Source organism: Trichoderma virens (genome assembly GCF_000170995.1).
Source record: "Trichoderma virens Gv29-8 chromosome Unknown TRIVIscaffold_1, whole genome shotgun sequence".
NCBI classification, from domain to species: domain Eukaryota; kingdom Fungi; phylum Ascomycota; class Sordariomycetes; order Hypocreales; family Hypocreaceae; genus Trichoderma; species Trichoderma virens.
In genome coordinates this window covers 2,091,846-2,107,343 of record NW_014013748.1, presented here as the reverse complement: position 1 = coordinate 2,107,343, position 15,498 = coordinate 2,091,846, and the positions used below count along the sequence as shown (strand labels likewise).

The window sequence follows — 15,498 nt, the reverse complement described above, 5'->3', positions numbered from 1 at the left end:
ATCGATGGAGGCCTTGCCATAGCGTGACATGGAAACGGCAGCGACAGGAACCGGAGCGCGAGGGCCCCAGGCGGCTTGTTCTTCCAAAGGCGATGACCTTGAAGAAAACGACGTTGCACTTGGGCTTACAAGTTCAGGAGGAGTATCCGGCGGGGGGGCTCGATGCAAAGACTCTAGAGCTGGTAGTCCACCCATTGAGGAGAATATATCACTGTCTTTTTAAGGAAACAGCAGCTGCTAAAATTGCATGTCCAAGGAACAAGCGAGGCCAGAAACAAAGAAGAGCGCCTAACGACGAGAGGAGTGGCCAACAGATATTAAAATCTTCAGCCGGATTGTTCCACAGGCTTAAAAGGGAAGAGGAAGTTTGCGGGCGAGTGGCGGAGTCTTAAAAGACCCAACAACGGGTGAATGGCCCAAAAATAGGATTGCTGGTCAAGTGAGTAGGGTGAATCAAATCCGAGATGTAAGTGATCAGGTGAGTGGCGTCTTCTATGACACTTCTTCCAGCCAGGGAATCGGGACAGAAAGGGCCATGAAGGAATCAAAGATGTGAGTTGGGCAGGGCTCAATCTTTTAGAAGAAGGTCGACATCAACAGTCCAGCGGTAAGTACCGACTTGTTGAATCTGGGGGAGAAGATGGGGAAGATGCGGGCGAAGAGGCGACGGAGGAGGGTATCAGTGGCTTTTGAGATTTAAGCCACCTCTGCCCACAAAAAAAGAGTCCCAAGGAACAGGCAAGGTTGGAAAAGAGGAGCCAACGGGCCCCAGTCAAGTGAACGGCAGAAAAGGAACAGATACACCGAAGCAACCCCAAACGAGACCAACAAGGGCAGTTACCAATGAGCCGGACACGGCTGAGGCCTGTACAGAACGGAATTCGTACAAAAAGCCTAGGCGAGCACACGCCTGTGGTGCTGCCGGGTGGATACAAGGCAAATAACTACCTATCTACCTAATTAGCTAGGTCGTTGGTCGGTATCAGTCTTGAGTCAAAAGTGACCGGAGGGGGGGTCCCAAATGGCCCAGGAAGCCCCAAAAGGACCATTCGATAGTGCCGCTCCGGACCTGAACTTATGGATATGGAGCGTCGCAACCCACCTTGCCACACGTGCGTGGTTATCCACTTCTGCTGTTGTTGCCGCGGCCCTACAGACCGGGACCATGGGTGCAGATTTGTCCAGGAGGATGGAGCCCATACGAGGGTATAATCTGATATAGCGCATCGTTGGCTCTGCTAGCAGAGAACGGACCCGTCGTCGTCATGCCATCATGGGGGGCTTCCTGGGGGTCAGAGCCGTGATGATATGCTCAGGTGCTGATGGCCCATGACAGCAGCGTGGAAGGCCTAGGACCTGGCTGCCTAGCTAGCATCATCAACAAAGGCCATAAGCCTCACGCAGCTGCCCTGGCCTGACCGATGGGGAGATGCCAGCAGCAGTGTCTCACAGCATAAGCCACTTGCTTGCCGGCGCTGTCCAACGACTGCCACAGTCGCGCTTCGCTGCGCTGCGCTGCACCGCGCTGCACTCGTTCGCTGCACTGCCGGAAGGAGGATTCCGCGACTCTTTGCGGCGTCACTAAGAGAACTGACTAGGCTGGATTTCGTCGGTCTGGCATCGGCACTCCCCCAAACGCCTCTGCGCATCTGGCCAGGAGATTCTGCGACTGTGGCTGGCGTGCGTACGAGGGCCAAGACCAGCTCGGTCCAGGGAAGATGCGGTCTTGATACTCAATGGGGTATCCTGGTCTGGCGCTAGATGGATTGATGGCTGACCGGGGCCATGACGAAGCGGCGTGGTTCGCGCAGAAAAGAAGCAGCAGAACACAGGCGCGCGCGGAAACAGATTGCGCCCACACCACAATTTTGCCGTGGCTGGGAGGGGGTGCGCAAGCGACGCAAGTCAGCCGCACCGCACACACCCTTTCACTGAGTCTGTCACTCCCGCAGCCTGAGGAAATTCCAGGAGGCAACGAAGCGACAGCAGACGGGACGGAACACTGCGGAGATAAAGGCGTTTGGGGGATGCAAAAGGGCAGTGGAATGTCACGGCATGCTGCTAGTACAAGTAGAGGTTCAGGATTTGAATTTAATATCGTTTTAATCTGCTGTGCGCTTCTTTTAGCCGAAAAGAAGAAGGTGGCAGGAGACGAACCATCTCCAACCTGTAACATGCGGAGTACAGGTACTCGTACTATGTACAGCACGACAGGTTGCAGAATGTATTTGTTTGCCTGGAAGCAGATAAAGGTGCTCTACAGGTACTAACCAGGTACTAACCACCTGGGTGCTGAGGTACATGTATGCTCGCTCGTGCATAATCATGCTGAACAATGCTGTGCCCAAGGTAGCAGGAGCAGCAGGCAGCACAGACTGCCATGCGCTGGAAACGGATGACATGACATGTGCATTGTCAAATACTGGCAAGTGCCGGCAACAAGGCAGGCATGGACCAGACCAGGTAGGGCATCAGAAGCTAAAAAAGAACACACGAAAAAAAAAAATGATTGACGAGAGCCGATCTCACTCACTCGTGTGTGTCAGGTCAAGTACGAGTACGCGTAATTCTGTCCCTCGTACATCTCGTACTTGGACCACTAGCCGTGGCCAACACAAGGACGAATCGTCACAGACGCATGGCATTGGCAGGCTCTTCTCGATATCCACCGCATTACAAATCGATAGCCCTTGAGACGCTTTGCCGGCCAGTGCTTGGGCTACGCTCACCCCACTGCCACTGTGCCACTGCCCCCTTACAGCCCGGCAGATCGAGGATTCGATGGCTCAAACCACACAAAGGGCTTTGGGGTTGCCGCCGGCATGTGCAGCGGCATCGACCAAGGCGTCCTGGCTGAGCCACGGCACGCAGCAATTCCGCACATACAAGCATCGAGTCCGCACGGAGCACCCGCCCATCTCACATTTCACAAGCCGACGCGATTGCCTACGGTACGGTGATGCAATTGCTCCCTACCTCGAGCAGTCCCCCCATGCTAACGTGGTTTGCATACTGTACGGTACAGCACTGAGCACTTGTCCTTGGAAAACAGGCACTCTGTTACATCGCAAGACCCCGAGGCTGCTCCCTGCATGCCGGCTCCATTGCCCGTTACCTTGTTTGGTTGCAACTGCAGAGCATCCAGCAACAGCAGCAAGGAAGTCTGTGTGATTGTTGGCTCTCCCATGATATCTGCCTAAAAAAAATGGCGAGGCACGTTGGCCGGAGACCAAACACTGTCTGTATGTTGGTCGTTGAAAACCACACTGACTGGCTCTGTTGGCTGCTTGGTACTTCTGAGGCCCGCGTGCGTGCAAGAGCCGGCTGAGACAACCAAAAGTACCATGATTTGCGGGCCTCTGCCCGTACATGTACAAGCGTTCCCTGCCTATCGCAACAGCAACCTACGGTCACATTAGTACAAGGGTCGCCGTGTGTATATCCTCAGGGATCTCTCGACAGGGTCTTCGGCGCACTAAAAAGGATGAGCTCGGCAAGCATTCCGACCTTCTGGGGTTGGTTATTATTGGAACCGGTGGTAGCAGTGGTGTAACCATGTGGGTGGGAGCGACTGCAGATTATCACATACAGTGGTGCGCCATGGATCAGCGCATCCGAAACATTTCAAGTGAGATATTGAACTGATTTCCCGATCGATGCCCGTGGATGATTGATCCAAGCTCGCGCGGGCTATGGCCATTCGCTGGTCACCATCCGGCGCAATCACATCAGAAACGTGCAGAGGCCCTCGACTATGACCCCTAGGCCTCTACTTTGCGCGCTTTTTTTTGTCCCTTGATGGGGAACAGATACAAACTACATGTCCAGCTCAGCGCCCTCTCTGTTTGTGCGTGTACAGGTATGCTTGTTTGGACTTGCGCGCACCAAGAGAAACTACAAAGACTAGCCAGCCGTGCCATAGCAGGGGATCGGCTGACAATCCCACCTGCTTCATCCCTTAGAAGGTTAATTAATCAACAATTATCCCGAGCACACGGCGACCAGGGTTGCCTCGTTGCTTTTACCTTCCTTGGCATGTGGGTGGGGACCCCTGGAGGCAATAAGGATACAACTTGGTCAAGAAGGCTGCTTGTGAGGTGGTGTGGATAGTATGCTGCGTGGCGGGCCTGGGTTTCGTCGTCGGCAGTCCAAAAGATTCGCTATGGCCTGTGCACGCAACTTGCCGCTCTGGATCGAAGAAGACATTTTGGCCACAGTCAACGAAAGGGCAAGCACAAACTACTTGTGCCCGTATTGTGAACAAGCGCTTGGAGAGCGAGTAGAGCAACAAACCCACCGCAGTTCTTTTTCGGAACAACTCATGCCCAAATTTGGCCCCATGCATCGGGCCATGTAGGATTTTGTCCACAGCCTCGGCCAATGCTACTCATCCGGAGTAGTACAAACGACGTCCTTGTTTGCACACAAGAGTACTACAGTACGAGTACTCGTATGTCGTTGATGTCTCATTCCCGCTCGTTGTTCTGTTGGTTCCAACAACGCTGCCTCGCTCGGCACGTTAGGCGTATGATGTGTGTATCATATGATAGCAAGAGAGAGGGGAGGGGAAGTATATGAGCGCAAGGCGGCATAACATACTAACAGCACCTTTTAGCATCGCATAATGGGCCTACTGCGAGAAAGGCCGTGTTCCAACAATGGAGGTGGTGTCTCGATCATCATTTGACGGTCCGTCGGCGATCTTCTGCAGGCACTCTAGACAGTGCGGTCTTAGCGAAGTGCCCTGTGTACAGTATCCTGTTGTCGTCACTGCCGGGTTCAATAACGCTCGTGAATCCGGGCCTCTATTCGTCTGGTCTGTACAAGCGAACCCACCTTTTGCAATAGCACACATAGTATTCGTCGCACCAGGACGATCAATGCTACCTTATCTATCCAGACGAACGAGTGTTCCGTGTTTGGTAGTGTCCCAAGGGCGGTACAGCAATTCAATCAACAATGGCGTCTTGGACAAGCCATATTTCTCTGAGAGAGCCAGTCCATTATTTGCTTTATCCGACAGAGCCATCTCATGGGGCTATGCAAACAAAGCAGCATGCGGAATTATGCCAAGACGAGGTACCACACCCGGACTGCCAACGCAACACGGACGTACGGAGCAGGATGTATACAATGGCATGTTGTATCATCTCTCAGCCGCATGTGTGGGATACGAGCGGGAAAATTACGTATGATCCCAGGATTCTGGTAGCTTCAGGTCTGACTTCCGCACACGGAACTCGAGCACTGGGGCACATGTCCATGTACATGACAGGGTGTTGCTTGCCAACACACACGCACGCACACACAAATTCGCACAACGCGGCAGAGAGTCTCGAGAGAGTCTCGGTCTCAGCGCCGATCTATGCTTTCGTTCTGACAACTTGCAGCAGCCCAAAGGGCGGCTTGCGCATACTATGTACCACCACGGCATTTCCTGGACGCTTGACCACTGCCGGAGTCGGAGCGAGCAGCGAACCGATCCTCCGTCGGAATTCCATGCTGTCTATCTTGCAGTTGACTAAAAATTCAGTGGCTCAATTGGTTCTTTCGTTAAAAATATATGGACGCCAGAAAAAAATCGCACTCCCCCCTAAACCATGGTGTATATCGTTTCATCCACTAATTTCGAGCAAACAAGGCGGATGGCTCTCGTAGCTCCACGGCACTGCTCTACACAATGCAACAAACTCCAGTAACTGCATCCATCATATAATTTCGCGGTACAGATCATCGGCCTCCAACTGGAGGCTCATCGGCATCCACAGTACAGACATGGAAGAGCTCTACAATATGTGCCACTTGACAAGGGGCCCGGTTCACTATTAGCTCTATTCGTTTGTATTCCCCTTCGTTCCATATACTTGATACGTACGGCGCGAGAAGAGAAGCTGCCGTCGCTGATGATACAGCGCCGTGCCTGCCACCGTTAGATCGCAAGAATCGTCACTACCAAAGATTGCAAGAGAAAATAGCGCAAGGCGGGTCGCTAGCAAGCACCGGCGAACCAGCTCAGACAGTTAACTCCACAGCAAGCCCTGCGGATAATTTTGGGATTTCACCCCCCAGTCTGGGGGCTAGATCGCCACGCCATCGACGAACACGGACCTTGACCCCAGCATGGAAGCGTTGGAATATTCTCTCCATCAAGGGGGCATTTATCAGTCGGGAGCATCTAGAACTGATACTATGCGTCGGTGCTTGCTATGTATTCTTAAGGTATGGCGACACCCCGGACCAAGAGTGAGAATATTCATGCAGTGCCTCTCCTAAAATACACCTGAGTGGCATTTTCGACACTGTCGTGGCGACCAATTGCTAATTTAAACACACCGTAATGGCTGTTACACCCAACATGCATATTAATCCTCTTGTCAGGAGTTTAGGCCAAATCCAAGGGTAGTACGAAATGCCCTGTCGCGTGTGATTGCAAGCGACGCAGCCAACCTCAGCTAGATATGCAAATCACTGAGGTCGTCACACTGGACATTCGGTTGCTTAGCCCTTATCATTCTGTAGCGTTATTACGGAGCATAAGGCTCAGGTTCGCCGAATGTGCCGGGCTGCTAATACAGGTACACCACCGAAAGCTGGACGGTGCCGTCCTCCGTCGGAGCAACGGGCAACCACACCAGCGTGCCTGGATCCGCTCTTTCACCGTGCAAATGAGAATGACGAGCGGGCACCCTCAGAAATTGCTAACGAGTACGAATTATCTGACATAGGATGTTGCCGGATGCAGCATTTGCGCTTCGTACGAGGTATGGAGCATAAGAGCCCCCTGCACATTCACACAGTTGCCGGCACCTGGAGTTGCTTTGATAGCACTTACTAAACCCGCTTGTCTGTACCCCAGAGCCCACTTCGCCGTTCGGTTTGCCCGCGAAGTCCGCGGCTCTTGCATGGGAGTCCCGGCTCCCAATTGCCTGAACAAGCACCATCTCCGGATCAGCCATGCAACGCTAATCACGGTATCCCTTGTGAGAACCAACCAGCTCGGCCGAGTCTTTCATCAACGTCGTCACATCTGGCAGCCCCTACCGCAGGTAGCACGACTAGCACGGTAGTACTGCTACTAATGTTACCTCTCTTCCGTCCGTACCTCTGGCATCACAGTACTCATTTCTACGGAATTGCTTGCCTCCCATGGGCAATAATGTTCAATCCGGAGACGCAACATTCTCTGTTTACGCAAGCTAATGGTCGAAGCTCTCAACTTAGGTTTACAGACAACTGCCCTCGATCCGATGAACCTCTTAATAAGCTCCTGGCAGAGTGTCTCAGCCAGCCGCTTCGGATAGAGAGGCACCCTACGGTGATGGTGGCTGTGCTATTCTCCAAATTGGCATTCTCAAGTACGACGTAAGAGTATCGATTGTTGCTAGTAATACGCATATTCAGGGTCCACGACAGATGGGAATCTAGGTCGCTAGTTGGCGCATGCTGACAGGTTCCCCTTCTGCCATGGATGCGCAGTAAGACGGGCGAGGACTTAGCCGGCATGGCCCTTGGCGCTCAGATCTGACATTACAACGGAACTACTGTATGTACAGAATTCCAGCCTCTCCTGCTTATCCTCGAAATGGACTCAGTGCTGACCAGCCCATGTAAGCATTGATCTATTAATTTTTAGCGCGTCCCGCGACTTCTTGCGCTGTAGTACTATTATGTCTTCTATTTTGAATCGCCGAATCTAAAGAAGGAAAAAAGAAGGATCTAAGAAAGGCCATCTAAGAATACATGCGAACTATTGCCAAAGACAAACAACATGGTCTGTTCGGTACGTACCCCGTTGCGCATGGACCAGACCATAATGAGTACTTCGTACACCAGAATCTTTCTCACCGGAGGGCCTCTAGGTGTAACGTGCCGTCAGTTTGCGTTTCCATGTTCCTTTTTTTCTCTCTCTTTCTCTTGCCGCCACTTTGTTGTCAGGGATGACCGAAAACCCTTCCATGCAGGAAACAGCACTTGTACGGCTGAGTTTCAAGCCACACAGGCTGGCAGCGGCTTTCGCAACCCAGCATTGTGGCAAAGATTGGTGGTCCTTTTCGCCGTCTTTCGGTCCCGACGGACAAGCGAAGTCCAAAAAGGCTCGGCACTAATTCAGGGATAGCCTATAGTTCAGCCAGCCTGCTTGCATGTTGTATAATCCCGGCTCTGTCCGAAGCTGCCAAGGTTATACGCCAGGGCAGCTTTGCGTCGCGGGAGAACACAACGGGAGCTTCGTACACGAATCACGATTCCTGGAACTAATCTGCCGGCATGCATCCCCCCATCCATGCTTTCACTCCAAAACATACGTGCCGAGACTGTTAAGGTAGTCAGATGCCGCAAGGCTTTATGATTGGCGAATTCAATGTCGAGTAATGCAGTGAAATCAACCAGCAAAATTCCGAGTCATTAGTCGGTCGACTAGTCATGTTGGACAACTACCGATCCTCTTTCAATGATGACAGGGAGCGTGAGAATTCCATGGGAATCGTTGCTTCAAGTAAACCGGCCGCGGTCAAGTTGAGTTAATCTGCCAGGTTATGACGAATACAAAACAGCATTATATTAACTTATATTAAGAGTGGTAGCACTGCATAGCTGGCTTTCCAGGGGGAGTGTTCCAGAGGCAAATGCCTTTGAAAATGGTGTGTTCAGCTGTGGAATAACCCAACTTGTGCGGAATCTTATCCGCTGCCTTCTACAAGTACTATACAACCCACCTAAAGGAGACGTCGGCGTTACAACCTTGTTTCCTTTCTTCTGACTGAAAGGGAGGTTTCACCACACACACCGCGCAGCGCTTGTACGCTTGTTATGTCATTGGCGCATACTCAATGCATCCGGCGCAAATTTGTCTCAGCTTAATCTGTTCTCCGTACAGGGCACTCAAGAGAAATACTACGCTGGACATGTACTCGCAGGTATCGCAGGGTCTGCATTGCCGCCGGGCGGCATATCCCCCCTTTTCAACTGGTCCTTGCGCCAAGGCGAAGGCAAAAAGTAGGGCTCACAGCTCGAATACTCGTATGTGCCTAGAGCTAGGGTGGTTCTCCCATGCTTGAGCGGATTATATTGCACGAGTAGCAGGAACCAAGCTAAAGGTACGTCACATAGAGGGTACAGCCATAGCCAGAATTTTTAGTCCGGCATTGTTGTTGCAATACTATTTAGGGGAAACGTGACATTTCGTACTCGAGGTCTGTGGTCAACGCAATCTTACACGGCTCGGATGCCGGATCAGTGGGAACCCTTGAATCGATCACTTGAAGACAAGTCTCTTGTCATTTTTAATCACACTCAAGGCGCTTCTGGCCCAGTGACTGCCGGGAATTATCACTGAAAGTGGAAATCCTGCGTGTGGATCAGAGGCGGCCAAAGCAATACTTGTAAGACACTGATCGTCAGTGATGCAACAAGTGAACAATTCCCGGAGACGGAGTCCAACAATGCATCCGCAAGTTTGTACCAACGCAACGGGGCTGTGCGACGGGTACGTCACAGCTGCCGGGACGAATGCCAGATGGAACATCGTGCCGTACGGTCTTCGGGAGTTAATCTGTACTCGTATTCCCATCCTCGCTGCATCGCCAATGCCGGTCAGCTGTCATAAGATGATTTCTCGGTTCTGTTACGCCGAATAACATGTACTCCATTTGTCCACTCCTTCGCAGCCCATCGCGGTACAATGTCCCAATCAGTACGGCACATACTGATGATAACTGCGACTGTCATTGCAAATCGCGTGACAAGAGGAAGAAGCCAGAGTCCCAGCAGTACCAACTACGCAAAGTTGCCTAAATAAGCATTCGCGGAGAACGGAGCAACACGGAATCGGCAGCCAAAATTGAAGTGTGCACGGGCGATGCTACAGTACAGTACAATGGACTCTTACCGGAGTGTACAAGGAACGATTTACCAGCACGGACCCGAGACAGGAGAAGCTTAGCGGCCGCGCTCCTTGCTGTGCCATGTGAATTTGAATGGCTGAGAAATAAGCTCTTCAAGCTTTGGTTCCGATCTCGTACGAGCACGGAAAGCAAAACGCCAAGCGCACTAGGCTGGGCTCTGGGATAGCTTTGTCTCAGAAAGATTGGCTTTTCGAGCCATGGGCCTCGCTTTGATACCGTCTTAATATCAAAATATCACACGGAGTCGCACCTGAAATGCCGCCGTGCAGTACAAGCACGGGCACATGTAAGGATTGGGCTCCATGAGGCAGCCGCCGCCCCAGATCAGACAACTGAATACAATACCTACTTGCACGGAGTACTTGCTGGTATTAACTACTGCACATGCAGTCGTCAGGCTATTCTGCCCTTGCAGGCCGCGGAATTTGGCGTAATGATCCCAGACGGATTTCCCCTTTGGTCACAACTTGCATGGCTGCGCCTGAGTGTCCACCTCCAAAGACACCCCATCACGGGCAGTCGTTGTGTACCGAGCGAACCGCCCTGCTGGTGTCTTCTTACTCCGGAATTCGGGGAAATCACAAGCTGGAATGAGCGGGCCTGGGAAATTCGCAAGCAACTCCCCGGCTATCACGCTTGGCGGAACATACGCTTGGCGGAACATGCGTCCGGCGCAGCTAGGAGCTGACGCAAAAGGAAGATTTGCGAGATAAGGAACAGAAGGCATCCACACCTGCGAGCGGCAATCCGAAGAGCGACAAAGCGGTATGTAATAGTTATTACACGCTGAGCTTGGCGAAGGAGCTGGCCCAAGAAAGGTGCCATGTGCCGCTCCAGTGCACCCCAGTCCCCGAATAAGCATTTGGTTCGGCACTTTCCAGCACAAGTGCCGTTCTTTGGGATGGCTGAGGGCCGTGACTGGGTTAGCCGACACATGATAGACTTCCTAACAGGAAGCAAGCCCCTCCTCTAACAGAGCTGCTGTCTGCGGCATACTTGTATTATACGAGCACTTGAAAAGCCAACACGACACGATGGGGGTTTTGATAAGAACGCGCCCGGATTTCCAACACGAGGGCGCTTAGCAGGCCGCTCTAGAACTCGGACAAGAAACGAGGCTTGGGCCACGGAGAGTCAGCACTGCTAAACGACACCGACTCGCAACACGCCGCCGCGGACCCTCATCAGAGCGAGTACTGGACGGAATGCAAACCGCACCCCAAGTCTGTCGCAGGTCGTGTGCGTCCTTGAGATTTGGCATGCGAGGGGAGATGCTTTAGCTCTCTTCTCACCCCGTTAGGAGAAACGCGCCATTCTTACGGAGTACAAGTGCTGCTGCTTCTCGTCTTCCTTGCTCTTGTTTCTACGCAACACCACAAGGAGGCACTGGGACCCCCACAAATTCCACCTGGGCCTTGACCAGAAAAAGGAAAAAAATGCGCGCCCATGTGTCCTCCCCTAAGCCTCTCTTGATGCCACCATCCCTGGCGTTTCCACGTGCATGTCACCAGGATCACGTAAACGGCCGGAATTTGGGATGATGGCGGGCTGGCCCTGCGCAACCAGGAGAATCCCTCGTGGCATCCCGGCACACTGCAGAGGTCGTCTGCTGCCTACTTTGTACTGGTGGCTAGGCCCTCGTGTGCGGGAAGAAGCCAAAGAGAGATTCTAGCAGCAGCGAAGCGGCGGCCCGCGGCACCCATTAGCAACGCAACATGAGCTACAGTAGATAGGCGGCATCGTGTGGCCTCTGAGGTCACATCGTCGCCGGCCCTATTCCCTATTCCTCCACAAGGTTGATACTACTCGTACTACGACTTGCCCTCCACGGCCGGACGCCTCTCTGCTCCCGGTACGCAGTTCATCTGCCGAGCACCCTGCGGCAGCGGCAGATCTTGCGCATGAGAGAGAGGCCTTGGTCTGCCAGGGCCGCTTCTGTCCTGTCTCGCTCTCTCCCCTAGGCGCGACCAGACTGGACCATTACTGGGTACCGACCATACAGTCTCGGAGGTTCGCACTAGGACTTTGGTGATGACATCCCCGGGCTGCTCAGACCAACACGCCACAGCCAAAATGTGCAGAAACGAAAGAATGAGGGGAAAATGCCGCGTGCTCATTGTCCGGCTCTTCTCTAACGGCAGCAGGCGTTCCGCTGGATCGCACGAACGCTTCAGCCGCTCGATCGAAGACCACCAATCCGCCAACCACCTCTCCTGAGTGTCATGCTCTCGGCGCTGCTATCGAAAGAGTAGAAAAAAAAAGTTGGAGTTCGGCGTCCTAACGGCGCTTCTTTGACTGGGGGCGTGTCGTTTCCAGTTAGCGAGCGAAGGCTTCTTTTCCTTCGGTGTCCAGAACGAAACAGGCCCTTTTTGAGGGTCCACCTGAGAATTGCCCCGGAAAAGTTCTTGGGGAAGGGGGAAAATGCACGGAACTAGGCTTGGAGGGGGGCTGACGCCGAGCCGAGCGTATGTGCGCGCCACACCTATGGCGAGAAGACAAAATGGCCCTCGGCGAGATGAGGCAAAGCACCTTGGACGACGAGTTGTGGGTTCAGTGAAGCGGTACCTGCGGTACGACCGTGATAATTCCACGACGGCACCCACGAATACGCTGGCTCAAATCCGGAGCAACTCTAACTCTGAGCGGGATGCGGAGACAGTGTCACACTTCCACAGAAATGGGGAGACGCCCCGAAGAGACTCTTCGATGACGGGCAGTGGTGGCCTGTGATCGTGGCCCACGGCCCGTGGCGGCTGAATGGGGGTGGTAATCAGATCCTGACAGGCTACCCCCCGTAGCGCGCGTTTTGCTTCTGGGGAGGGGAGCCGGAGACAGAGAGAAAGCCGAAGTGTGGCGTCGCATCGGTTTGAAGAGAGGCGCCGATGCAACCTCATGACATGGCAGAGCAGGGATTACTGGCAATGCCAATCTCATCTTTGATAAACCGTGAATCTGGGCAGATGGTGAGTTTGCTTCGGTTCGTTATGCTGTCTGTATTCACAACCAGGAACGCTACTTAGACCAGGTCCGGCAAGCAGCAGCATTGGGTTGCCACTGCGTCTTTTCATCTCTTCTTGTCAGCCAACTTCATCTCCCCTGCCCCTGTTTTCCCCCGTCATTAACCAATCCTGCAAGTGCTGTATATCCCTTAATCATCTCACTCGGTTCTCGGGTTTGGAAGTCCTTTTGGAGGTGCGGTGATGGTTCTTGCAGGGGCGCCCCATATGGCTTCTTGTTGCTTGTCCTCTTTTTTTAAGGGGGGGGTCGTTATTCGTACACAGCCTTTGACTCCTGCTTTCGTCATTTTGATAAATCCCTTTAGCGCCGGCATGGCCATAAAGAGGTGTGGCAGAATAAAGCTCTCTATTCGTTTGCCGTCAACGTAATTGGTCATACGCAGCACTTACGCAGCTACGAATCGACGCCCGGTCTCATGGGTTTTCAATACACTGCAGGGAGAGCTCGTACGGTCAGGCTGCACTCCCTTCTGTTTTGAACAGATTGAGGCTTAGGGCATGGGAATCATTGCTCACTGCACCCATGCTCTCCTGTCCTGGTTGAGCATGCACAAAAGGCAAAGATCTCAGTCAGACTCGGGTTGCATCAAGGACCATGAGTCTACGGGTTGTGGGGGTTTCCAGTTCCGCATTGCTGGATTCGGGAACTTGCGCATACTCGTGCCACTACCGCATGTAGGTAAGAATGTGAAAGGTTCCGGGGCCGTGGCTTACTCTTATCTTGTCGTTCTTTTTCTTTCCCCAATCCCCTTCCCTTTTCCCGGTTTCCAGGGCTCAGCTTTGTTTACCCTGCAGGACGCCGTTCGGCCCATCTCATCAAAGGCGGTGATCAAGTTCGCCGAAGCTCTCCTTCCTGCAGCGCGATTGTATGTGATTGGCCTTTTGCTGGCGAGGCCCTCTCTGTTGGCCCTCGCTACTAACACAAAACGACAACAGAGGCACGCGCGCGGAGAGGAAGAAGAAGAAGAAGGGAAACCCCCAAAAGAATATGGAGCAGAAGGATTTGACTGCTCTGTCGGCTGATTCCTACTTGCCGAGAGTATGTCCGTGAAGGAGGGACGAGATGACTCCTTCGAAACAAAGACCGGATTTTTTTCCCCCTTGGCCGTGTGATGTTTCAGGTGATTAGCTGAGCACTTTGGAATCCCCTATTGCTCCCCTGGCCGTGTCGATGGTCCTTTGCAGGGCCTGCTGGATCACATCTGCCAGTTTTCCAAGTTTACCGTAATGCCATTCGCCTCCGTGGCGAGCACATCGGTTTGGAGTGGTTCGACCCGTCCGGCCTCCCATCGAGCTTATGACCTTGGGCAATCCATATCGCGTGCATGGCGCCCGTTACCAGTAATCCGGCCGACGGCTGGTGCAATCGGTTCCTTGCTAAGGGGGAGGGGTGGTGATTTTCATGCCCAATCCGTCCACCATCGAACAATGGATTGCCATATCAGCCGACGGTTTTTGGAGTTAAACCCCTTGTGAATAGCGTCATTTCTCGAATTGGGGTGCTCTTCCGTGCAGGCTTCTACCCGGACGCTACCCTAGACCTTGATGTTTACTGTAGTATTTGGATAAGCTGTGAATTGGTGTACCTGCAGCTCGGTGCTCTTTGGAAACTGCGTACTACGGTGAGATGTATCGATTTGGTAGCCTGTGTTCTACGTTAAATCAGAAATGAGGTGTTGCGTCGCGATACTGGAGAGGAGCGTCAATCCAACACAAAGGTTTACAGCTTTTCAACACGATGCTTAGAGAAGGTGTGCTACAACCCATGGAATAAATGTTTAATAATTCATCACTCGTAGTTGCAAGGATAATAAGAGTCCAATGCCTAACGGTTTCCACAAACAATGTCAAGATTCCTTACGCGGGCCACACGGGATCAATTGCTGTTCACGTCAACTTGACAGGTATCAACTATGATCTGTCATTATTTCACATCGAACCCAGGATGTCTGTTGTACATACTCCCCAATCATTACACCTTGATTCAATAGTTTTCACAGCCACGTCTCGCAGTATTCACCTTCCATATCTTTATTAGGAGAGCCCCAAATGCATGGAATCCCCCCCTCATTGGGATATAATCCTTCGCCGTGTCAAAGGAATCGAAACCCAGTTCACCACCTTGTAACGTCTTTTCTCGGCCGATAATCTTGGCCAAAAAAGCTGTTGGATGGGCAAAGTTCGTCTTATACGAACTGCATGTTTGGCATCGGGCGATCTCGCCGCGAAGTTGATGTTAGTCCCAGGCATAGATACGAGAGGCCTCACAGCATGGAAATAACCGCCCCCCTTCCCTCCTTGTTTTTGGGCCAAGGGATTTTCTGCATGGAGTGTTACACACACAGCCTGATTTTAGAGACAAGAGATCCCCCGCGGGGGGCTGAGTGAATACTGCGACAGAGCCTTGCGAGTTCTTCTACTCGCTCGATTCAGAGGAGCAGGATGCCAAGGAATGCAAAGGCGTGCTTGACATGAATGGACCAATCCTATAATGCATAATAATGGCTTGGCTTGGTAGTGTAGCACAATCTAGGCTTCAAGGCATTTTGCTTCGCTGTTCGATCTGTATGAAGCTGGGC

At 52.6% G+C, this 15,498-nt stretch overlaps 1 protein-coding gene across 1 annotated transcript; it reads left to right on the top strand.

Annotated features, from left to right (window-relative positions):
* Positions 1–13,465: 13,465 nt before the first annotated feature.
* On the top strand, positions 13,466–14,591 carry TRIVIDRAFT_197242 (uncharacterized protein; the record flags this gene model as incomplete). Its single annotated transcript, XM_014106123.1, has 5 exons — positions 13,466–13,594; positions 13,715–13,785; positions 13,856–13,958; positions 14,512–14,541; positions 14,586–14,591. 5 exons carry the CDS (start codon positions 13,466–13,468, stop codon positions 14,589–14,591), a joined length of 339 nt encoding a protein of 112 aa, XP_013961598.1.
* Positions 14,592–15,498: the final 907 nt, after the last annotated feature.